The 26,233-nt window shown below is 38.3% G+C and overlaps 1 protein-coding gene across 5 annotated transcripts in view; it reads right to left on the bottom strand.

The window, feature by feature from the left end:
* CDH12 (cadherin 12) overlaps positions 1-26,233 on the bottom strand; it is a 1,156,262-nt gene that overhangs the window by 323,122 nt on the left and 806,907 nt on the right. For all 5 annotated transcript variants that reach the window (XM_060191184.1, XM_060191183.1, XM_060191185.1 and 2 more), the window contains one exon: positions 21,567-21,994. In XM_060191184.1, the coding sequence (XP_060047167.1) occupies positions 21,567-21,797 (231 nt within the window). In that variant the 5' untranslated portion in view covers positions 21,798-21,994. The remainder of the gene's footprint in view (positions 1-21,566; positions 21,995-26,233) is intronic.

A 26,233-nucleotide genomic window follows, 5' to 3' on the forward strand; every position in this document is an offset into this window, starting at 1 on the left:
TATATAAGCTGGGAGTTAGTGGTGCATATCTATTGTCAATAGACCTTGGGTTCTCAGAGTAACTCTTACAAAATGATTATTTAAATATTCCCATTGATTGAGCTTTATGGCATTGTACCAGTACACTCAAAATTATGGCTACCAGTAATCTTGAGTCTATCCTTTACATTTTCATCAAGGTCAAAGGCATTTAATCTTATAATCTACATCGCCCTTTTATCTTTATTGAGACTTCTATTGCTTGAGTTCAAGTACTGATGTTATGTTAATCATTTCACAGATTCCCTTCCTAAATTAAGTAAGGATTCAATGAACTTCTGTGTTTCCATCAGAGAAAGCTAAAAAAAGAAAGAAAGAAAAAGAAGAGAAAAAAGAAAAAAAACTAGTATAGCCACAGGTGTGGAATTTTGTGTCATTATCTGTTGGAATCACCCTTATATCGGAATCATAAGCAAAAGTCTATTCCATGTAATCTAGTGTGGATGACATATTTTCAATATTTCATATTGTGTTTCTATAACTTAAAATGTGATTGCTTTTGAACCCTGTAATTTATTCATAATGACTATAATATACCCAAACATACAGTAGGGGTTCACAGAAACTTTACTTGACTTAGTATTCTTCTGGCTAGGAAAATCACAATTTTCTATGAAAAGATACTGTTAAACGTTTTTTTTTTTTTAAGATTTTATTTATTTATTAATGAGAAAGATAGTAGGAGAGACAGAAAGAACCAGACATCACTCTGGTACATGTGCTGCCGGGGTGAACTCAGGACCTCATGCTTGAGAGTTCAATGCTTTATCCACTGTGCCACCTCCCAGACCACGACTGTTAAACTTTTTATGTTGTTTCTCAGCAGCTAAATACATACAAAGCCACATATTGTATTTGCCCAATCAATCTGCGACCGATTTCATTTAGCTGCATGCACCTGGGATTAATTTAGTTGTGGACTACTGTGACAATTTCATACAGAGTTTTGTGTTTTATTATGAGCACTTGAAAAAATTAAAGTCTAGTTGCAATACTTGGCATTTCATAAAAGTTCTAAAAATATGACGAGAACTCAAAAAATGACATTAGACATACGGTGAGGATTTTGCTGGTCCCATGTGCGCTGATGCTAAAAATAATCATGTAAGGGCAGGTTTATAGAATCAGTCATAGATTATTGTTTGTGGGAATTTTGTTTTGGTTTTGGTTTTGCTTACAGGGATATCGCTGGGGTTCAGTGCCCACACTATGAATACACTGCTCCTGGTAGTCATTTTTTTTTCATTTTTTTATTGGATAGGACAGAGAGAAATTGAGAGAGGAAGGGGAGATAAAGAGGGAGAGATAAGACACCTGCAGACCTGCTTCACCACGTGTGGAGCATTCTCCTTGCAGGTGGGGAGCAGGAAGCTCCAGCCCAGATCCTTGCACAGATTCTTGTGCTTAGGACTATGTGCACTTCCTTGGGTATGCCACCACCACACCCAGGCCCAGTCATTTTTCTTCTTCAACTCTAAGGTAATGCTTCTCACAGGAGTAAACACCTGAAACATCTAGACCTTATACATATGTATTACCAGTTTAAAAAATCCATATTCCATATCCTATCCATGGTGAGCCCAATGCATATTCCCATACTGCACCTGTATGGTCAGAAAGGGATCTGAAATTCTGTTTTATTTTATAAAATTATTAATACAATTAACTGTGCCAATTCCCAAAATGACTTCTGTTTCAGGAAGAGGACATATTGAAAATGAACAACTACACTATCTATCCAGAGACAGATACTTTCACTGTCGCACTTATAGAATTATTTGAAATCTTCAACTGTGAGCCTATTGTGTAGTATTAATTTTTAAAGACATAGCTATTACTTTATTATCATAAAGTCAATTTTAAGAGAAGCTAGCCTAGACTATAAATAACTTAGTTGTCATTTTAAAATGAAGTATATTTTATTCTACAAACGACGAGGCCAATGCCACTACACATAATGCAGTGCAAAGTTTATACTACTTGAAAGATATAACTTTGCTAAAAATCGTGGCGGTGGTAAAAAAAAAAAAAAAAAACAAGCCTGTATAGTTCATTTCTTTTTTAATTTTTTATATTTATTTATTTTCCCTTTTGTTGACCTTGTTTTTTATTGTTGTTGTGGTTATTATTGTTGTTATTGATGCCATCGTTGTTGGATAGGACAGAGAGAAATGGAGAGAGGAGGGGAAAGCAGAGAGGGAGAGAGAAAGATAGACACCTGCAGACCTGCTTCACTGCCTGTGAAGAACTCCCCGGCAGGTGGGGAGTGAGGGATTCAAACTGGGATCCTTATGCCGGTCCTTGCACTTTGTACCACATGTGCTTAACCCACTGCAATACCACCCGACTCCCTGTATAGTGCATTTCTAAGAAGCAGGAGTGTGAAACTTGGACCCTCATTTTCCAATTATAAAAGATCATTTGACCACCAAAAGACTGTGACCCATCCCTCCCACCCACTCCCACCCCCCACTGGCCCAGGAAGCTGCATGTCTACCCCTCACCACAGGGCTTTTACTTTGGTGCCCTACTTACAATTTGGTCAGGTCCTGCTTTTAGTTTCCCTTTCAGATCTTCTTAATCAACTTCTGTTGATGAGTGGGATCATCCCATACTCATCTTTATCTTTCTGACTTAGCTCACTTAACATAATTCCTTCTAGCTCTGTCCAAGATGGGTCAGAGAAGGTGGGTTCATTGTTCTTGATAGCTGCATAGTATTCCATTGTGTATATATACCACAGCTTTCTCAGCCACTCATCTGTTGTTGGGCACCTGGGATGCTTCCAGCTTTTAGCTATTATGAATTGTGCTGCTAGGAACATAGGAGTACACACCTCTTTTTGGTTGGGTGTTGTGGAGTCCTTGGGGTATAACCCCAGGAGAGGAATTACTAGATCATATGGAAGGTCCATGTCTAGCCTTCTGAGAGTTTTCCAGACTGCTCTCCACAGAGGCTGGACCAATTTACATTCCCACCAGCAATGTAAAAGGGTTCCTCTGTCCCCACAACCACTCCTAGCAAAATGTAGACATATAAATCACTAGTTAATTAATATGAGAGGGGGAAAATCAATTGTATGCCTCAAAGTTTTTCAAAACACAAACTGAATCTTTTTAATATATAGGCTGTGTATTTGATATGCGGACTCTCTCAAAAGCCTAGACCAAGTAGATTAGAAGCATCCAATAGCACAGCTATATACAAGATACTAGGTACTGTACAGCAAACCATAACAAAAGGACTTTTCAAAGTTAACCCAATTACCAAATAATGTGATGATAACATTAACTATCGATTGTTTTTTTGAACCCTAAGACAGCAGGAATCTCACATCTCCACTATAGAGTCCCTACTTCCCCCAGTCCTGGAACCCTTGGATAGGGCCCACTTTCCCCTATGCCTCTCCCAATCCATATCAAATAATATTGCATCAGCCGATCACAACCTAACCAACGCAATGATTGCCACCTCAACATGCTTCACCTCAGACTGTGTCCAGAGACTATACGTGTGGAATGACAACCCTTCAGCTTCATTACTCAGGTGAGACCTTTCCTTTCATAGTATACTCTAATTCCATCCCAGGTGGTTCACTTTCTAACAAAGTCCCAAAACCTAGATATACACCAGTTTCTGTGAGAGAGAGCTTATGTTCACATGTATCCATAAACTGTTGCAAAATATATACCTGAAAGCAGAAGTACACTAGAGTTTGCAGTGAGTACCTCCCTAACATTTCCTCTCCACTATTCCAAGCTTTGGGTCCATGATTGCTCAACAATTTGTTTGGCTTTGTATGTTAACTCTCTTTTCAGTCACCAGGTTCCAGATGCCATCAGGATGCTAGCCAGGCTTCCCTGGATTGAAGACCCCACCAATGTGTCCTGGAGCTCAGCTTCCCCAGAGACACACCCTACTAGGGAAAGAGAGAGGCAGACTGGGAGTATGGACCAACCAGTCAACGCCCATGTACAGCGGGGAAGCAATTACAGAAGCCAGACCTTCTACCTTCTGCAACCCTCAGTGACCCTGGGTCCATGCTCCCAGAGGGATAGAGAATGGGAAAGCTATCAGGGGAGGGGGTGGGATATGGAGATTGGGTGGTGGGAATTGTGTGGAGTTGTACCCCTCCTACCCTATGGTTTTGTTAATTAATCCTTTCTTAAATAAAAAAAAAATAAAAAAAAAAAGATCATTTGACATGAACCATATTTTTTTGGTTTCTCACCATTAGCAAACATCATTTTGCTAAATGTCATTTATGCACAATAATAATATGCATTCTACAAGATATATGTTATATATTTTCTCCCTGAAGTATTTGAGTATGCTGCTTCTATTTAAGAAAAACTAGTATAGTCGTGGGCCCTTTGGAATATAACTAAAATAGGCCTACTAGCTCTCTTCAAAATGTAGACCCCAAATCCTCATCAGCAATATTTCAGCCTTTAGGTTCATGATTACTCAACAATTTGTTCTGCTTTATATCTTAACTCTTTTTTCATCCACCAGGTTCCAGATGCTACCATGATGCCAACCTGACCTCCCTGGGCCAACAACCCCACCAATGTGTCCTAGAGTCCTGCTTCCCCAGAACCCCGCCCTATTCGGGAAAGAGACAAGACAGGCTGGGAGTATGAATCAACCTATCAATGCCCATGTTCAGTGGGGAAGCAATCACAGAAGCCAGACCTTCCACCTTCTGCACCCCATAATGACGCTGGGTCCATACTTCCAGAGGGTTAAAGAATAGGACATCTATCAGGGGAGGAGATGGGATAAGGAGTTCTGATGGTGGGAAGTGTGTGGAGTTGTCCTCTTATCCTATGGCTTTATCAGTGTTTCCTTTTTATAAATAAGAAGTGAAGAAAAAGAAATATTCATTTTGGTACCAGTGATGTACATGCTACAAGAAACAAGTTATTACAGTAAAAGAAATTCCAGTTGTCTCCATTGTTACCCACTAAGAAGTTATTCTAGCATTTATCACTTCAGTCATTTCTCCTTCCCTGATCTTTTAAATTTGACCCAAATTAGAAAATAATGTCTTAAGAATATTGTTGTTAACTCAGAACAAAGTTGAGAGAAATTATATGGAAGAGTTAAAAGCTGGAAAGAATGCAAAGAGTGTGCTCTCAAAATAGGTAAGTTGAGGGTGTACACAGATGTTACAAAGAGAAACTCGTAGGAGATATCATATGCTTCATTCATTGTCTCCAAGGACTGAGAGCAAAAGAATGAAAGGGCTTGAAATTTTCCTTCTCACATGGGCAACCCTTTCTTTTAACCAGAGTTCTGCTGTGAGGATTAAACATGTGGGCTATAGCTTTAAACATTTCATAACCTCCTGATTACAGTCCTTGTGAAGAGAAAAGGGAGAGGTGTGTGAAAACTCTTCACACATAGTCATGCACAAACAAAGCACACGTTCAAATCAACAATTCTATCTATTAAGTTCATTCCCCTTTTCTTATTTTTTTTTCTCTCTACTATAATCTTGTTTAAAGCTTATTTCGGCTATATTGTCCCCACAGATCCTCTCAATAACAGAGGGGTAGGACTTTTGTTGCAGTTTTATTTTACAGCCCCTTTGGTTTCACTTCAGTAAGCATAACTGGCAACCTGAAACTAAGTATTGTTACCTTCTTTATTCAGCCAGTGTTTGTGAATATTTCCTTGGGAGTTATGCACCTATGACAGACAGTTCACCCAACTTCCTAATTTCCCTCTTATTCACAAAACTCTTATAGCTAGTTATGTGAAGGGACAGGGCTACAGTAAATTTGATTGTGCATGTGTATGTGTGTCCGTGTTTACATGTGGCAAGACGGAGAAATTGGATTTTTCTGTTTCACCACTTTGCTTTATAATACAAGAAACTGATTACTATCACTCAAATTTTATTTGAGATATTTATTTTTCTTTAAGAAATTACATTCACTAGCAGGCCACCCCATCACTTGGGGCCCTAGTCAGGAAGTCCTGGGATTCTCACACAGACATGATGGGCCTAGACCTCTGACAGATCCCTTTAGTCAGTCACTGGTCATCTTCGTCAGGAACAACACAATGGACCTCTCTGTGGGCCCCTATAGGAACTGACCCTCAATGTGGATCAACAAAGGTCGGGAGTGTTCCATTCTATGAAGGAGGTTGGATAGCATACTCTGCCTATCACCCAAGGAGGATGGGTCCTGAAACTGGAGCAGCCTGGAATGTTCCTAATTGTGACCATGGAATGTGAGCTCTGCCCTACAGGGATACAGAGGTTACATAGGCTCCTGTGCTGACATTTTTCTTTGCATACTTTGTCTAGGAAAACCAAGAAAGTCAAATAGCATTAAGCCAGGTTCATTTACTAGATCAGATCAATGGGGTAAACAAAGTTATTATTTTTTTTTATATACTTCTTTCAAATTCGGGAGCTACTCTTTGACCTAATCCAGCTTTCTAGCTCTGTTCTCAGATCTGACTACAACTTCCCAGACAATAATTTTAGCCTCCCTTCAAAGAGTGGGGCTGTCCTAGTCATGGCTGATTTATAATTAGTTTATTATAATGAGGGCATACCTGATGGAACTAACCAGTGATGGTAAACAGATGGATCCCTTTGAAGTATAAAAATTAGTAAACAATTTGTATGGCTTTATATGCTAACTCTTTTCAAACACCAGGTTCCAAATGCTACCATGATTCCAAACAGACTTCCCTGGACAGACAATCCCACTAATGTGTCTTAGAGCCCCAATTCCCCAGAGCCCCACCCCACTAGGGAAAGAGAGAGACAGGCTGGGAGTATGGATCTACCTGTCAACACCCATGTTCAGCAGGGAAGCAATTACCTGCAGAAGCCAGACCTTTCACCTTCTGCATCCCATAATGACCCTGGGTCCATACTCTCAGAGGACTAAAAAAGAGGGAAACTATCAGGGGAAGGGATGGGATATGGAGTTCTGGTAATGGGAATTGTGTGGAATTGTACCCCTTTTATCCTATGGTTTTGTCAGTGTTTCCATTTTATAAACAAAAAAATTACAAAAGAAAAGAGATACTGTTGGGAGTCGGGCGGTGGCGCAGCGGGTTAAGCGCAGGTGGCGCAAAGCACAAGGACCGGCGTAAGGATCCCGGTTCGAGCCCCCGGCTCCCCACCTGCAGGGGAGTCGCTTCACAGGCGGTGAAGCAGGTCAGCAGGTGTCTGTCTTTCTCTCCCCCTCTCTGTCTTCCCCCTCCTCTCTCCGTTTCTCTCTGTCCTATCCATTAACAACGACAACAATAAAAAACAAGGGCAACAAAAGGGAATAAATAAAAATATTTTTTAAAAAATTAGAAAAAAAAAAAAGAAAAGAGATACTGTCTGAGGATGATATCTATCGGGGAAATCTATGTGCTATGAGTGACTATTTTTAGGAATGAAGACACTAATTTTAAATATGCTTGTCTTAAATTCTAGACTTTAATGAATATTGAATAAGTCTACCTTCATGTTAGCCATCAAGCTCAAACAAAAATTACTAAAGTTATGGGTCCCTAGGAATGTACCTAATAGAGACTTTCTTGTTTCTTTTCCACCCTAAGGTCCCTATTCTCATCTGCTCTATTTCTACTTTTTAGTTCATGTTTATTAAACATTTTGTCTTAGTTTATATCTTACTGCCTTTCAGCCACCAAGTTGCAGATGCTACAATGATCCCATTCTGAATTTCCTGGGCAGACAACCTCACCAGTGTGATCCAGCATCTCACCCCTTCAGAACCCTACCCAACTAGGGAAAGATAAAAACAGGCCGGAGGTATGGATATACATGTCCAGTAGAGAAGCAACTACAGATGTCAGAACTCCCACCTTCTGCAACCCCAAAGAAATTTGATCCATACTCCCAGAGGGGGTAAAATGTTAAGGGAAAATGACCAGAGGGTTCGGAACTCAAATTCCATCAAGACCCAAAGAGAGAAGAGGAAAAAAGGAAGGACATTTGGAAGTAGCACTAAAACTTAGAAAACAGTGACTTAGAAAAGAAGAAAAGAGGGAGTCAGTGGTAGTGGTAGTGCAGCGTGTTAAGCACAGGAAGTACAAAGCTCAAGCACCAGTATAAGGATCCCAGATGGAGCCCTGGCTCCCCACCTGCAGGGCCGTCACTTCACAGGTAGTAAAGCAGGTCTGCAGGTGTCTCTCTTTCTCTCCACCTCTCTGTCTTCCCCTCCTCTCTCCATTTCTCTCTGTCCTAGCCAACAATAAGGACGTTAATAACAACAACAATAATAACTACAACAATAAAAACAACAAGGGCAACACAAGGGAATAAATAAATTAAATTAAAAGAAAACAAGAAAATGAAAGACCATAGGAAAAATGTGCAAATATATATAGATATAAATAGTGATAGAAATAATCGTCAACTAATATTTGTGACCTTGGGAGAACTACTACAGTTTCCACTGGAGGGAATGGGGACACAGAAATCTGGTAGTGGGGACAGTGTTAGCCCATAGTTTTGAGAATAAATATTAAGTGACTAATAAAAGTGAAAAAGTAGCTTATCAAAAAATGAAATTCTTCTTCATAAGTATAAATAAGCCACCTAGGTGTGACTAAAAACTTTCTATAGTTGTGAATTGAGAGCTTATTTTCTAATAATCTCAGAAGAGCAACTTTTCATGACCTAATGTTATGGTTCTAGATTGTTGATGTCTAGAATTTAAGATAAGCATGCTTAAATTATATTCATTCCTAAAAATCGTCACTTTTCACTTCTATGAAAATTCCGCATCTTGGGCAGGGGAGATATCACAATAGTGATTTGAAAGACTCTCCTGCCTGAAGCTCTGAGATCCTATGTCCAATCCCTTGCACCACCATAAAGTAGAACTGAGCAGCTGATCAGTATGCCAATAAGTAAAAAAAAAATCATCCTAAGATTTTTGCTATTCCTTTTCTTCTTTGTTTAACTGCATTTTGTCTGTTCATCGGAACTCTCCCAGGAAGTCTAATACATTGAGAGTGTACATATAATTTATATATAATTATATATTGTATATATATATATGTAACTACATATATATATATATACAATATATAATTATATATAATTAGTTATAATTATATAATTATAAGAACACTTTACCCTGCTAAGTTACCTATCAAGTTTGAAGGAGTTATGAAGTGTTTTTCCAGTAAGCAACAATTGAACAGCTCTATCACCTAAGCCACGTCTAAAAGGCACACTAAAAGGATGCATGTGAAATGAACACAAAAGCAACCTCTATAATAGGGAGAATGCAAATAAAATCAAGATGATGAGAAGAGTGAAATGAAGGAAGACATGAACTCAACAATAGAACTAAGGTTAACAAAGGGGTGAGGGCACACTGTGGGGGAAGTGATGGTCTAGTCAATGGACTCTGGTTGGTTGAAGGCTATTGATGCTTTTGAGGGATGGGGATGGAATGATGCAACTTGAAGAAGTGAAATGTTACCACAAAACAAGCTTGTAAATCAAGGTTAACTAAGAAAAATAGCTATTAAAGCATTAAAATAAATCTGCAACAGTAAATTGATCAGATAATTGTGTTTTCTCCTTTCCTTTTTTGCTAGCAAAGAAATACCATGCATTGTTGATTAGTCCAGCCATCTAAAAATATTTAAATAGGGCTTTCCTTTAAGGTCTAAGAGTCCACAAGCATTTCTTTCTTTTAACAGTAATGACGCATCTCATTTTGATCAGCAGCTGACTGAAATTATTACACCTATGAAGCTAACATTATGTGTCAGTGTAACTGGGTTAGTGTTTCCAGACACTTTATTAAACATTCTTCCATATGACTTTATTAGAATATTCTTCAAATAAGATCAACATTTAAATTAATAGACACTAACTAAAAATGATCACCCTCTATTAGTGTATTTTCCTTGTCCAATCATTTGAAGTCCTTAGTAAAACAACGCCTGACCAAAACAAGACACAATTCTGTCAGCAGAACTCTGGCTTCAATGGTAACCCTACTCTTTTTCTAGATCAGCAACTTGTCATCTTAGCCTGTGGAGCTGGATATGTGTTTCCATAGTTGCATGAGAGGTTTTTTTTTTTTTTTTTTTTTTTTTTACCATGAATGTATTTGTTAACATAAACACACATATGTACTTAATATCACATATGCCTTTAGTATCACCCATAGTTTCTGGAATTCTGGAACTTTAAAGGGAAACTACACAACCAAATCAATTCTATAAGAGACTGTATGATACCTGATTTTTTTTTTAGATGAAGTTGAAGAATTTATTCACACAAGAAGATAGAATAGTCAGTAAAAAGACACAAACTCACATAGGTAAAGACACAGGGGAATCAGCTGAGGGGTAGACACACAGGAGGGTTTCAGCTGAGGAGCCCTTTGTAAAGACAGTTATAGAGGGGCAGAAGGAGAATGAAAGGGGCCACACTATCAAAGCTGCCTTCAGTGCAGTGGAGGCCAGGCTCAACTTGAGTTTCACACAAGGCAAAACAGCATACTCCCCAGTTGAGCTACTTCTCTGCTCCACTAATTGATATTGGATAGAAACCAGAGTTAAGCCTTTATTTTTGGTCACAAAAATGACTAACAAGATCCAAGTCAAAATCTAAAACATTGTTAAATTACCATGAATTCAAGGATCTAGTCATTCATTGACTAAATTGCTTATTCTGTCTCAGTGTCCCTGGAAGGCTCTCCAGACATCTAGGAATTGAGGAAGGAGACAATTTCAGACAGGAAGTCCTTCCATCAAATACTTGACACACACACTTATACACACTTTCACAATGAAAACTAAAACACATTAATGAGTGTTATATGAATATCTTTGGGATGTGGAAAAAAAATCAGAGCACTTAGAGTAAACACATACAGATATGGGGAAGATTTTTCCATATCTTATTTATTCTGCTTCAGAGCATACTGACTAATGCATATTTTGATGCTAGGAGTGATTCTAAAAGAAGAAAATCTCATGGCTAAACTTTAATTGGTTCTATGGTTTCTGGAACCAACTCACCAATTTGATTGCATTTAAAAGCACTAATAATTTTTTTCCAGTGATACAATCATCACAGATAGACCTTGGTGAGATAAAACAACAGAGATAAGCAATACATCTTCATAGGACACCGGTAATCAAACACAAGGATCTGAGTGACCATATCTAAGGTGCTTTTTAACATTTTTTTTCAAACACATAATTATATAAGGTTGACTAGTATCTGTGCTAGTACTGTTATTCATAATATCACTCAGTATCACTGAGTGTCTTAGTCTATTTAGGCTTTCATGACAAAATACAATAAAATTGGTACCATATAAACAACAACAAAAAAATTCTTTTCACTTTCCTGGAAACCGAAAGTCCAAGATCAGAATGTCAGCACAATCTGGTGATAACCTTGCTCTGGGTTCCCAACTTGTTTCCTTACATGACAGGAGCTGATAAGGACATCTATGGATTTTATTTTTGGCCACTGGGCTTATTTCTGTGGCTCAGCAGCAGCACAAATGCACCATTCCTAGCAGCCATTTTTATAGAGCATGAGAGACAAAGAGGAAGAATGCAACACAGACAAGGAGAGACAACGTTAGCACTACTCCACAGCTCCCTTAGTTTCCTCCCTCCCTGTGTGGGAGGGCGCATGGGGGAGCTGGGTTTCTCAAGCATGGTTATACTCTACTGCGTGGGTGACCCATTTGTGAATCATTGTTAAAGGTCCAATTTTCATCAACTATGCAACTCACAAATGTCCTACTTCCTAGCACCATCACACTGGATATAAGGATTTTCACTTGTTATTTTATAAGAACTGAGGTGAGGTGAGGCACAAATATTTATGCTCCAACACTGGACAGAATAGGGTAAGACACATCTTCTTGGGGCCAGGCAGTGGCACAACTGGTTGAGGACACACATTACAAGGCACAAGGACTTGGGTTTAAGCCCCTGGCCTCTACCTGTAGGTGTCAGGGAAGCTTCCTGAGTGATAAAATAATATAGATATCTTCCCCTCTCCATTTCTCTCTATCTCTATCCAAAATAGATATACAATAATGTTTAAAATAAATTTATTTTTTTAAAAAAAGAAACATATTTTCAAATATTTATATGCCCGAATTAAATGTCACCTGATAGCTTCTATGACTCTTGAAATACACTCTTATTTCCAGATAGTTGAGACTATTGAAAATCAACCCCAGATCTCTTCCTATATAACATGTATGCACAACCAGGTACATCACTACATGTCCTCAGTTATTTATTTATTTATTTATTTATTCATTCATTCATTCATTCATTCATTCATTCATTCATTCTTCATTTAGGAGAGAAGCAGAACTCTCCTCTGCTACATGCTATGTAGAGGTTCATACCCAAGGTCTCATGCTTGAGAATCCAGAACTCTGGCCACTTAATTACCTCCTAGATCACCCAAACTCCTCCTATGAATGCCTCCATTACCATAACATATTTTTAAACATTTACTTATTTTTTTTTTGTAAGTCACAATGTAACAAAGGTCAGAACATAATTTTGGTGTATCTGATTTTAGAGATCAAACCCTTGGCCTCAGGCTTATAAATCTTGAGTTTTACCACTAAGCAATCTCCCTAGATTACAGTGAAAAATAAACTGTTCGTCACATAGTCAGTAAAAAAAATTAAAATCCCGTAGGGGAAATAATGATTTAAAATATAGTTTTCACAGGTGTTCAGTTTCATATCTCCCCAAAATAGGTGCCGGCTGATCACTCTCACTCCTCCAGCTTCTCATCTCCCTCTGCCATAAGACACTAGGTCTTAAAGCTATTAGATGTAGTATGAATCCAGAGGATCTTGAGAGTCGGAATATAAATGGGTGAGAATCAACTGGGGGACATTGAGACCCAATATTCTGATGAGTTTTAGCCAACACAACGATTTCTTCATCCTTTTTTAAGATAGTGAACCACAACACTTGAGAACATAGTAATGTCCTCCCTTGTGTGAGCTGCCATGAAAAACGGCAGTGATATTACAGGACCCACTTGGCCATTACCGTTCCTTGATGCCACATTTATCTAGCTTTATCACTAAACTCAAGGTCCAGTAGATACCTAAAGATGACACACAAAGTGTGACCCATAGGATCCAAAAAGACCTACTAGATTTTTTTTTTTCTAACTTACACTAACAGAAATCATGCTATTTACATGCAGGAATAGAGATTAAGGATATGAAATAACAGTGGAAGAAACAAAGCTAGATCAGACTGAGTTTCCTCAGATGGGTCAGCCTAGCAGCTATTATGCATATTTTGTTTCAGGGGAAGCAAAATTCACTCTAACAATTTGTTTGACTACAACATGGAGCAAAGATTTGTCCATTCCATAGGAAATTAGTTATAAATGCCAAACTCACTGTGGTTTAATGCAGAGGAAAGAATCAATGCTTGGAAGGGTTGGAGTGCTATGAGATTTATCATTTATAACCTATATAGTCAATCTGAAAAGTGGCAAAGGATATACCTGTCACCATGACGGTAGTAAATAATTTAGAGAAGACCCAGCAACCTCAGTGAGGTCTATGACAGTTTTCTATAGGTCAGAATTTAGAGCAGAAACTTCTGTCATTGAATTTTAAAAACCTCAATACTACAGGAATATTTATCTTTCAAAGTGATGGTGACCAGGTGGCAGCACCCCAAGATCAAAGGCAAAGTGACACAGCAACTCTTTTTTTTTTAAATATTTAATTTATTCCCTTTTGTTGCCCTTGTTGTTTTATTGTTGTAGTTATTACTGTTGTTGTCGTTGTTGGATAGGACAGAGAGAAATGGAGAGAGGAGGGGAAGACAGAGAGGAGGAGAGAAAGATAGACACCTGCAGACCTGCTTCACCGCCTGTGAAGCGACTCCCCTGCAGGTGGGGAGCCGGGGTTCGAACCGGGATCCTTATGCCGGTCCTTGTGCTTTGCGCTACCTGCGCTTAACCCACTGCATTACAGCCCGACTCCCCCACAGCAACTCTTAAAAGAAAAAAGCTACAGTCTCATTTGGCCTCATAGCTATGTATGGTACTGGCTAGTTGGTCACTGTGTTCTTAGAATGAAATAGGAAACCTACTGAACTCTCATCTGATTAGTATAAGCAGAGAAGTTCTAGGTCAAGTGAGTAAGTCTACCAAGTTATAACAAGAGAAGACCATGGTCCGTTGGTGGATGCCTAAACCGAAGTTCATTTACAGAAAACCTCCTGATTAAAAACCTCATTTTACTTTAAAAAAGAAAAAGTATGTTGTTTATTAATGAGCCTGAACTGAGGAAAAGGAAACAATCAAATCTTTAAGGTTCTAATGTTCACTGGTACTGAACAAACACTAACTCCAAGGTACATAGGTTCAGTATATATTTAAGAGTACCTCTCACATGTAAGTCTTTAGATTGTGGGTCTACTTTGCAGGTTTCACACTTAGACCTCTACAATTCTTTAAACTAATTGCTTAAAAACTATTTGCTTTTACCATTCTGTAGGTGATTGTACTTAGTGAAGTAAGTAAGGAATTAAAAGATAACTACTAGATGGTTTTACTCATATGTGGAATATATTTGAACACATGAACTTGCAGAGAAAAATAATCAACCTGAGCTTGGAATCTGATATACAGGTGAATATGTTATTGTCTGGGGAGATGATGTCATGGCTGGAAAAGGAACAGAAAGCTGGATCAGGGAAGACAATAGCTTCCTAATATAGGAAAGGGACATAAATATTGTTGACTGTAAACCCCATCTATTTGATTTGGTCTGGGGCCTATATTCAGCTTAGGAGCCTATATGACCACTGCATCGCTGCAAAAAAAAAAAAAAAAAAAAAAAAAAACTAGTATAGTCACAGGCCCTTTGGAATATAACTAAAATATGCCATTAACTATCTAAAATGGGGTACCCCCTAACTCTTCATCTGCACTATTCCAGCCATTAAATTCATGAATGATAAACAATTTGTTTGGCTTTGTATGTTAACTCTCTTTTCAGCCACCAGGTTCCAGATGCTAACAGGATGCCATCCAGACTTCCCTGGAAAGACAACCCCACCAATATGTCCTGGAGCTCCGCTTCCCCAGAACCCCACCCTACGAGGGAAAAAGAGAGGCAGGCTGGGAGTATGGATCAACCTGTCAATGCCCATGTTCAGCGGGGAAGCAATTATAGAAGTCAGACCTTCCACCTTCTGCTTCCCACAATGACCTTGGGTCCATACTCCCAAGGGGTTAAAGAATAAGAAAGCTACCAAGGGATGGGATGGGATACGGAGTTCTGGTGGTGAGAGTCCTGTGGAGTTGTACCCCCTCTTAGTCTATGTTTTTTTTCAATGTTCCCTTTTTAGAAAGAAAGAAAGAAAGAAAGAAAGAAAGAAAGAAAGAAAGAAAGAAAATAATTAACCTGTCTTTAAGACCTTGGAAGAATAATGCTGTTTATCCTTGAAGTGTGTGTTTATGCGGTGGGAGTTAAGGGCACAGAACGTTGGTGGTGGGAGTGTTATGAAACTATACCCCAGCCATCCTATAATTTTGTAAATAACTATTAAGTCATTAATAAAAATCATAAAACTATAAAGCACAAACATGTTTCCTACAAATAGGTAATAGATAGGAACATACAAGCATATTTAATCATATATAAAGTATTACGAATATGACTTAATGGGAGTGCTGGTATGTGGGTGCATAGAAACTTATGATTGGTTGTTTCTGCTATTTCAGGGGCAATGACAGGATATCTGCCAGACTGCACCGAGCATATCAACATGTTATTTGGTCAATTTTTGTCATGTATTGACTCAGTTTTTTCTCCTTTTTTTTTTAGATTCTACATAGTACCATTAAAATCCTAACACCTATCTAGGCCTTATCATCAATCAAAAACTTCTACCAGAGGAAATTACAGGGTCTAAATACCCTTGTGATCTCTTTGTAGGCAAAGTAAAGAAACAGTCATTACTAACCAAATCACAGTTTTGTCTTTTTGGAAAAGTATCAAGTTTAACACCTGTTCCATTTCAATGTAGACACTACAGAGGTTAATACCCTCTAGGTCATACATTATCCCACACAATAATCTATACATGAAGAAAAAAAATTGATCTTGGTAAAGATTGGTAAAGAACCAAATTTCTCTCTGTTTCTTTTTAAAAAGCTTTTTATTATCTTTATTTTATTTATTGGATAGAGACAGTTAGAAATAGAGAAGGAAGGAGGTAGTAGAAAGGGAGAGACAGAGAAACACCCACAACACTGCTTCACCACTTGCATAGCACTGCCCCTGCAGGTGGGGACATGTGTGCTCAAGTGCGCCACCACCCGGCCCCAAGAATCAAATTTCTCGGATGTGAGGGCGATCTGACTGTGATATCTGTCACCCCATTGATCGCCAGGGTTGATTCAGCTGATCTAGCTGGCTAGGCGCCTGGGTGTCCCCTTCCTCCTTCACCGCTCCGTGTGCGTCCCTCCCAAAGCTGCGTGCTCAGTGAAAGAGGACAGCCTTCCCCGAATAGAGACGGACCAGTCTTGGGTCTAGGGTATACGAGTAGCTGCACTCCTCTGCTAGAACCGTCAAACAAGCTCTCAAGAATCAAATTTCTCTGTCAGTAATTAGAGTTACAATAATTGGAAATACATGTTTTTCATAGATTCTCCTGCTGCAAAACAAACTACAAGTAAAATATGAAGGTCAAGTATAGTATTCAGTAAGTCAGCATGTTGCCATTTCCACATTTGCCTATTTTCCTCAGCCCTGTGTTCTCCCTCTCTCTCTCTCTCTCTCTCTCTCTCTCTATATATATATATATATATATATATATATATATATATATATATATCAATACTTTTACACTTTTATGAACTGCTTCAAAGGCTTTACAGAATGAACAGGGGCCATCGATATATTTTTATATGTTTACAAACATACATATAATGACTTGAATTGGTCCCAGTGTTATCATTTTACTACTCCCACATCTAGAATCATCAAGACAAAGTTAATTAAACTTTAATTAGTTTCCGTGTTGGAATGGAAATTTTGGCAACTGTTGTTTCATTTGCATTAGAGATATATACTTCTTGAGAACTATGAGTTCTCATTACACATTACAAATGTGGAGCAATGTGGCCGTGGAAATGATGTTATTTTAATTTAATAATGGGCTAGATCTTAAGCCCACTCCACTATATCCTTCTTATAAATATTAATTCATTTTCTAAGGGACTCAGATAAATCTCATACTACTGTAGCAGTTACATGGGTAGATTTCTAGAATATCCAAAAACTACCATAAGCAATTCATAAGCTTTTTCAATTGCGCCCATTAGAGGTGAAATCCTATATTGCTTAGGTTAGAATAAAGGTCAGTATCATTAATTTTCTAACAAAATGTTCACTTTCTCACCTCATATTATAACAGTAAAAGCCCCTTGGTTTGTTTTCACCAAAATTAGAGAATACTTTCTCAGAAATTATTTTCTTTCTTTTTTAATATTTCTTATATATTTTTATTTATTATTGAATAGAGACAAAGAGAAACTGAGAGGAGGGGAAGATAGAGAGAAAGACACAAAGAGACACCTTGCTTCACCACTTATGAAGCTTTCCAACTGCAGGTGGAGACCAGGGGCTTGAACCCTCGTCCTTGCACACTGTAAAGTGTGCACTTAACCAGGTGAGCCACCACCTGGTCTCATCAGTAGGCATTTTCCAGGAGCCTTTATATGATGCCTCAGTTTTGTCAAAAGCAGATATGAGATGACTGATACACAGGAGGCATAATTATAGAGCTACACTTCTCCATTTGTCTTGGACTTCACAATGTTATTCTCATATTAATTTAAATCACAAAAAAACCACAGAAACAAGTATTTTAGAAAGAAAAGTAACATTATCTCCAAAAAATGTCTTTGTGATTGCATATTCCATGATTATATGGAGAGAAAATACAAGTTAAAGCAAAAGGTCATAATACCAGTAGCCCTGCATGGTCTTTTATTTATTTATTTTATTTTTTACCAGCCCACTGATCAGCTCTGGTTTATGGTGGTGCAGGGCATTGAACCTGAGACTTCCAAGCCTCAGTAATGACAGTCTATTTGCATAGCCATTATGCTGTCTACCCCTGCCCAAGCCCTGCATGTTTTAAAGCAGAAATGTATTTAGAGATCTTCAGTCATTTATTATTATTATTATCATTATCATTATCATTATCATTATCATTACTGTTAGTGCTCTGTGGGTTCTTTGTAGGCAGCAATGCCATCCTTTGGGGTACTATGGCCTAACTAGACTGGCTTGAACATGGGTTTTCTTTCCTTCCCTTACATAAAACTCAGTTTTGGAGTTCACTCGATACCCCCATGGTCCACCAGAAACAGCACAGAAGAAACTGGGCTAGGGGCATATAATCAGTTCCCAATTCTGAGGAAGCAACCTGTCAAGAACTCTCTCCCTGTTTATTGTCACCATTTCTTGCTTTTTTTTTTTTATACAGATCATTTTATTGGGAGAGTTCAATGGTGTACAGTATATTTGTTGGCACGAGGATACAATTTCTCACTGCCCCATGATACGTATCTGGAAATCACTCTGACTCCCAGCTTAGATCTTTTTCGATCTTGTCATGCACAAGCACCCTAAAACTGTCCACCTCCCCCTGTACCTCCAGCCTCAAAATTGCCCTACTGGCACCAAAGGCTTAGATTTTAAATATAGATAGATGCTACACATAGCATCTTCCTAGGTCCCCAATGCCCCAAGACACTTCTCTGTATATGCTCATTTGACACAAACATCGTATTTATAGTTTGTCAATCTACACTGCAATATATATAATCTATTATTTTTACCAGGTTTTATCACTGAGGCTTGGTGTAGACATTACAAATCATTGCTCCTGGCAGCTATTGATGATGTTTTATTATTTGATAGGACAGAGAGAAACTGAGAGGGGAGGAGGAGATAGAAAGGGAGAAAGAAAGATAGAGACCTGCAGACCCACACCACCACTCAGGAAGTGACCCCCCACACACACACACACACAGGTGGGGAGCATATAGGCTCAAACCTGGCTCTTTCTGTGCATGATGTCATGTGTGCCCTCAGCAGGGTGGGCCACTATCCAACCCCATGTAGGTATTTTTAAAATAGACCTCCAAAAGGTAAATTCTAGAAATACACTAGAAAGCATTTAGATCTTCAACAGACCTACTTCCTTTGAGCTAAAAAATGGAGATAAGACTGATCTCAAGGTTTTCCTCGGCTCAACTTTTCAGAAGCTGATATTCAGGGCCCAAGAAATCTCAGTGTGTATAGCATATGTTCTTGTGCTTCAGGAGGTGACACAGTGGATAAGCTATGAGGAATCTCAGGCATGAGGTCCCAAGTTAAGTACCTAACAGTGCATGTACCAGAGTGATCCTCTGGTTCTCTTTCTCTCTCTTTCTCCTCCTATCTATATCAGTAATAAATACATAATAAAAATAATAAAATACTAAAAAAAAAATATAGTACATATAATGGACCAGGTGGGATAACTGGGTTTGATTCCAAGAAACAACAGGGTATTAACATGAATAATACCAGGGAAACTCTATTTGTCTAGCTCCCTCTTTCTCTCTTTTGAAATCTATTCATAGACTCAAACTGGGTCTGAGAGACAGTTCAGCAGTACTATACATGTGTGGAACTCGAGATTCATCACTTGGCATCATATCAAAATTAAGAGATAATCTACAAAAGCATATTATCTTAACACTCCTACTACTATTTTTTTTCTTTCTGGTCTTTGGATTTATGTTGAATATTTTCTCTGTATATTTACAGTAAAGTCACAGTTAGTGGTCTAGTGGAAAGTCATGGACCATTCAAACCTGAAGTTCTGAGTTTGGTCCCTGGCAGCACATGTGCCAGTGCCATGTCTGGTTCTTTCTTTCTCTTTTCCTATATTTCTCATTAATATATAAACAAAATATTTTTTGAAAAAGTCATAGTGAAATATTTAAGAACATCTAAACAACATAGAATAAAGTTCCCTTTACTGGAAAACATATGTAGTAGCATTGGCAAATGATATTTTCTTAACCAGGCAAAAAAAAAATATGGGAGAAAATGGAAGCATTGTGTAAATGTGCTGAAAAGGTTGACATCAATTATTTGTTGGAGGGAGTTGGGTGGTCGCGCAGCAGGTTAAGCACACGTGGCACAAAGTGCAAGGACCAGTCTAAGGATCCTGGTTCCAGTCCTCGGCTCCCCCCCTGCAGGGGAATCCCTTCATAGGCGGTGAAGCAGTTCTGCAGGTGTCTATCTTGCTCTCTCCGTCTCTGTCTTCCCCTCCTCTCTCCATTTCTCTCTGTCCTATCCAACAACAATGACAGCAATAACACTAAAATAAAAACAATAAAAACCACAATAAAAAAATCTGCAGGTGTCTATCTTTCTCTCCCCCCTCTGTCTTCCCCTCCTCTCTCCGTTTTTCTCTGTCCTATCTAAAAACATCAATAACAACAACAATAATAACTACAACAATAAAGCAACAAGGGCAACAAGAAGGAATAAATAAATATTAAAAAAATATTTGTTGGAAAAAACAAATTTCTATAAATTTGCAGTATGATTTTGAAGTTTTGTGTTTTGCTAGAGAATGATGTGTCTATACTTGTGTTCCAGCATCTACTGTTCTACCCCTAAACCTATTTGTAAGGAGCTACAGATACAGAATGAGTGGCTTTCAAAGTATATGCAAGTCAAATTAGGCAACTCAAAAATGCAATTCGATTAGTTTGTCAAGTGTTGAAGGGGAAGGGGGTAAGAGATATACTGCTGATTCAAAGCTTTCAGAATAGTTAAGATAAGGGAGTTTTCCCTTGGCCTTTCCTTATAAACCAACTCCAGAATAGCTGTGAGAAATAATGTAATTTAAATACGCTTAATGACCTTGATATATTTAAACTTCAAATTTTAGCAAACAATATCAAGAATGGGAAATATATACAGTCAGTAACAAGCCCTCCCCTTCCCCTTGCCTCTTCCCCAGCTCCTCCCACCTCCTCCTCCCCCTTTTAATTGAAATGTTTGTTGCTGATCTGTGGGGAACTCCCCAGTGTGGTCTGTAGCCAGGCCCTGGGGTCATGTCACAGATAGTCATATCTCCATAATCATAATCATTCACAACATCGTAAGCAGTTGTGAGTGAGGACCTGCTGTCATCAAAGTTGTACAATAAAAACATAATGTTTGTATAAACATAATATATATATATATATATATATTAAACTCATTAAGATAACTGAAGCAAAAAGGGATTAAATGATATTCCAAAGCTTACCCGGGAGTGAATGAGTCAAGAAGAGAAACCAGGCCTTTGGATTTCAATTCCAGTGTTCTAGTCACTGGTTTGTTCAACTCCTGTGCAAAACATCCACACACAATACACAATGCACAATGCCCCTGGCTAGCAAGTGGTTGTCAAAAGAAACACGCCATTACCTTTCCCACATACTGGGGCTCGGAACCCATGTATTCCTCCAGCACAAAAAACTGATTCCATACCCAGCCACGTTTAGCTCTTTGGAAATGGGATCGCTGCCCTGGCAGGTGAATAACATTTTCTCTTGATTCTGTGGCTAAAGTCTGTTGTGGCTGTGGTTGAAGTGGTGTTAGGAGACCTCCATCAAATAGGACCCAGAGAAGCAGGGGTAAGCAGTTCCTTGTAAGCATTGGAAAAAGCTTTCCGGCAGCAGAGTGACTGAAAACTCCAGCACTTAATGTACAGGCGTGGAATCCAGGTTTGAGGTGTCTGTGGCATCCACCACTTAAATTTGCTGATTATTTTTTTTTATTGAAGAAATGATAATGCAGGCATAAATCCTTGTGATGAAAAGGTTTCTGCTGTATTATATTCCATCTAAAGGGACCTATAAAACAGATTAACGAAGATATATTAAATCCATAGAACTGCATGGTGGTAATCCTGAAAGCACTCAGTAAATATGCCAGCACTTAAAGTAAGAGAGAACTAAGCATGGTACACCCAGTTGACTTGCACGAATTGCCATGTATGAGAGCCCATATACAAGCTTCCAGTCACCCCCCCTGAAGGTGGTGAAGTTTTGTTAGCTGTGAAGCTATGCTACAGGTGTCTCTCTTTCTCTCCCTCTCTACCTCAGCCTCCTCTCTCAATTTTTGTCTTTCCTATCAAGTAAAAAGGAAAGAAAAGGAAACACAGAGCAAAGTCTTTAAACTAAGTATATTGCTAAATAGTCACAAATATCTGGCATCATAACTTGAATACGCTGATTTTTTTTTTTTTTTTACAGACTTGAAAACCAGGTCAGGTGGTGGCACACCTGGTTGAGTGCTTATGTTACAAACTCCAAGGATCCAGGTTCCAGCCCCTAGACCCCATCAGCAGAGGGAAAGCTTTGAAAGGCTTCAGGTGTCTCTCTTTCTCCCTCTACATCTCACCCTGCTCTTGATCTCTGGCTGTCTCTATCCAATAAATAATGTGGAAAGTAAAATAAGAATACAAAAGAGATATCAACTTTAAAAAACTTGAAAAACGAGCAACAGTAACAATGGACTAAAGATATATAATATAAATAGCTGACTGCTTTAGCAATTACTTTAGTAATATAATACAGTTCATCATTTTTAATGTGAACAAAATCAGAATAGGGGTTCTCAACCTCAATAATACTGACATTTAGATTAAATAACTTACTTAGAAACCACATAAAGAATTTTAATGTTTGTAATACCATTTCTATGGGGAAAATGAATATTGAATACTACTACCTAGGAAAGAAGAAAAAATTCAGAAAGTAAATAATCCCTGTTATTAGAAGATAGAGTCAGATCATCAAGGAAAGAACAAGAGAAATGTGAAAATAAATGTTTTAATAAGGTATGTTGTTTTGAGCTTCTTACAAGTAGTCTTTTCATTTATGCACTTAAGGTTTACAGTGTACAAGATCCTATGTTATACCATAGGAAAAAGAACAGATGCAATTCTTGCCTTTCAAATCAGAAGCAGGAAATAGAGTCAAATAAAGGGCAAGTTTATCAATACTGTGAAAAAAAATTGAACAGCTTGATGGTAGAATATGTTATGACTCGGGGGTTGGGCGGTAATGCAATGGGTTGAGTGCAAGTGGTGCGAAGTGCAAGGACCTGTGAAAGGATCCTGGTTCGAGCCCTCAGCTCCCCACCTGCAGGGGAGTCGCTTCACAAGTGGTGAAGCAGGTCTGAGGTGTCTGTTTTTCTCTCCCCCTCTCTGTCTTACTCTCCTCTCTACATTTCTCTCTGTCCTATCCAACAATAAGGACATCAAAGGAAAAAATAACAACAAGGGCAACAAAATAGGAAAAAAATGGCCTCCAGGAGCAGTGGATTCCTGGTGCAAGCACCAAGCCCCAGCAATAACCCTGGAGGGAAAAAAAAAAAAAAAAAAAAACTTGTTATGACTCAATTTACACTGAGCATTGAAGGGATAGGAATGATGTTCTGTATTTAATAGTTTGTTAAATATTCTGCTATCTATATCTTGTGAGCATCCACAGGGACAGTGAGGATTGAAGCCAGGATGGTCTTTCACATTTGACACAATAGCCACATCGCCCAAAGTCTATGAAGTTGGCAAGAGCCAAAAATTGTTGGAGGCCAGAGAATCTATACCCTGTTTCCAAAAGAAGAGAATTCAAAAAAAAATGCATGTTTAATTATATATCTATAAAACATGGTATTTTGTCAGCTGGCTAGACATCTGTCCAATGCTCATTCAGTCATATATAATAAGCAGCAGAATGCATTCTTCACAAATATCTAAATTTAAATATTTAATGTGGGAGTAATCCCCCAAGCTTTGAAATAAGGCATGAGTTGGGGCAAACCCAAAAGTTATGTGCTAAAAATGGTCTATATGGGTACTCCCAAGAGAACAAATAAAAGAGGATGTAATTTCCATATGATCTGAATTCAAATAACTCTCAGAATCTGGCAAAAGTCTGAACACCATTTTTTTATTGCATCTTTTTTTCATTCTGGAAAATGAGGTTCATAAAAGTCAACTTAAATCTACATTATGCAGTATGGCAGTCACTAGTAACATGTAGTTAGATAGCCAAAGCCCAGCAATTTAAGATTACAATGTGGTCTGCTTTTAATATCACATGGTAAATTTCAAAGTATCTTTGAAAAAGAAAAAGAAGGTCAATATCTTGTTATTAATTTGTTATCTGGTGACACAGTGATAATTTAGATATATAAGTAAAATGAACATTATTAAAATTAATTATACTTATATGTAATTACTTTTTTGTACACTTAGGTACTTTTTACCTTTTTAGTGTCTCTACCAGAAAATTTTAATTATATATGCTGGGCATATTTGTCACTGGCCTTATTTTCTACTGACCAACACTGACTTGAGCAGTAATATTTAAATCACAACCCCTAGATTTCTACTTAAGTAACTTGTTTTGGTGCCATGAGATAGTTGACCTGGCAGGATGCTTGACTTACTGTCCTTGAAGCCTTGAGGATGAGCTCCAGGAGCTCGTGGGAAAATCAAGACACCAGGAGAAGCTATAGTGCTTTACAACTGAGAAGTTCCATCGCAAAAGACTTGAACTGGGAAAACCCTTCTGGGATCAGTCAGATACGAAGGCTGTCTGTTGGTCCTATTTGCTAATTCCAAATTTAAAGATTGTTTTCAGGTTTGGTATAGTTTGTATTTTTTTCCTTTCTTGCCTCTTATTTCCTTCATTTCCTTCCTTCCTTCCATTCATTTTATATACTTTTTATACTTTTGTATATTTTATTCATTATTATTATTATTATTTATTGGATAGAGACAGAGGGAAATCAAGAGGGGAAGAAAGATAAAGAGGAAGGGAGAGAGAGAGAGAGAGAGAGAGAAATCTGAAGACCTGCTTCACTTCACTGGGGAGTGGGGACTTGAACTGGAGTCCTTGCAAATTGTAACACATTTGCTAACCGAGATGTGCCATCATCTTGCCTCCTTTTCTTTCTTTCTTTCTTTCTTTCTTTCTTTCTTTCTTTCTTTCTTTCTTTCTTTCTTTCTTTCTTCTCTCTTCTTTCTTTTTCTTCCTTTATTTCCTTTCCTATGAGGGTTATGCTGGTGCTCTGTGATTGCACAAATCCATTGTTTCGGAACCCCTCTTGGTCTAGTTTAAATAAAAATCGCAATACAATAAATAGATATATAACTAAACAAGCTTTCTAACAAGGCAGATTTGAAAACAATGAATCTAATGAAGTCACAGCACAGCTTTCTGCTAAGTAACTCTTAAGTCAAATGTAAATACTGAGGACATTATCATCATTGTTCTTCTGTCTATGGAGCTCTCTGTATGAGGGGATAAAATGCTTTTTAGCCACATCACTCAATCAGAGTCTGAGTACACATGCATTTCCTCACTGCATTCCAGGACTCTGGAACACTTCAGCTCTTCAGCAAATAGATAAGCAGATATTATTCTCAGTGTCTGATGTCACTCTTAGCAGATCCCAGCCACTGGCCACAGCTGTCATACAGGGAGCTTTTAAAATTCTATATCACAACAAAAGTAACACCAGGAGACTGAAGAACTCCAGTTCTTCAGTGAAAAGGAAACAACTCCTACAGGCATAAAACATCACCTCAATTACAAGGGAACTCTAAACTGAGCCATCAACCTTGGAACACTCGCTTCAGCACAGACAAGAAGAATAACAAGACCAGTGGCCTTAGTCAGAAATGTCAGCACGTTATGGGAACATGTGGTCCTGACAGGAGACATATTTGTTACACAAGGGCATCACCAGAAGTGTGTTTGATTTCACAGACTGAATTTCAGACATGATGTTTAAGAAGTGTGTGTGTGTGTGTGTGTGTGTGTGTGTGTGTGTGTGTGTGTGTGTGTGTTAAATATTTCTCAACTCTAATAGAGTTGAAATGACTTTCCGGACATTCAAACCCAATAATGAATCTCTAGAGTCAAAGATTCCCTTCAGCAGAAGGAAGATTTTTGCTGTTGTTGTCAACAAAGGGTCCTCTGTCAGAAGAGGAAATACTTAGATGTGAAATACCCATCCATAGTGACAATTTTTCACTAAGCGTCTCTCCAAAAAATGAGAGGTATCCAAAGACAGTG

The sequence above is a fragment of the Erinaceus europaeus genome, chromosome 5 (assembly GCF_950295315.1).
Source record: "Erinaceus europaeus chromosome 5, mEriEur2.1, whole genome shotgun sequence".
Taxonomy (NCBI): domain Eukaryota; kingdom Metazoa; phylum Chordata; class Mammalia; order Eulipotyphla; family Erinaceidae; genus Erinaceus; species Erinaceus europaeus.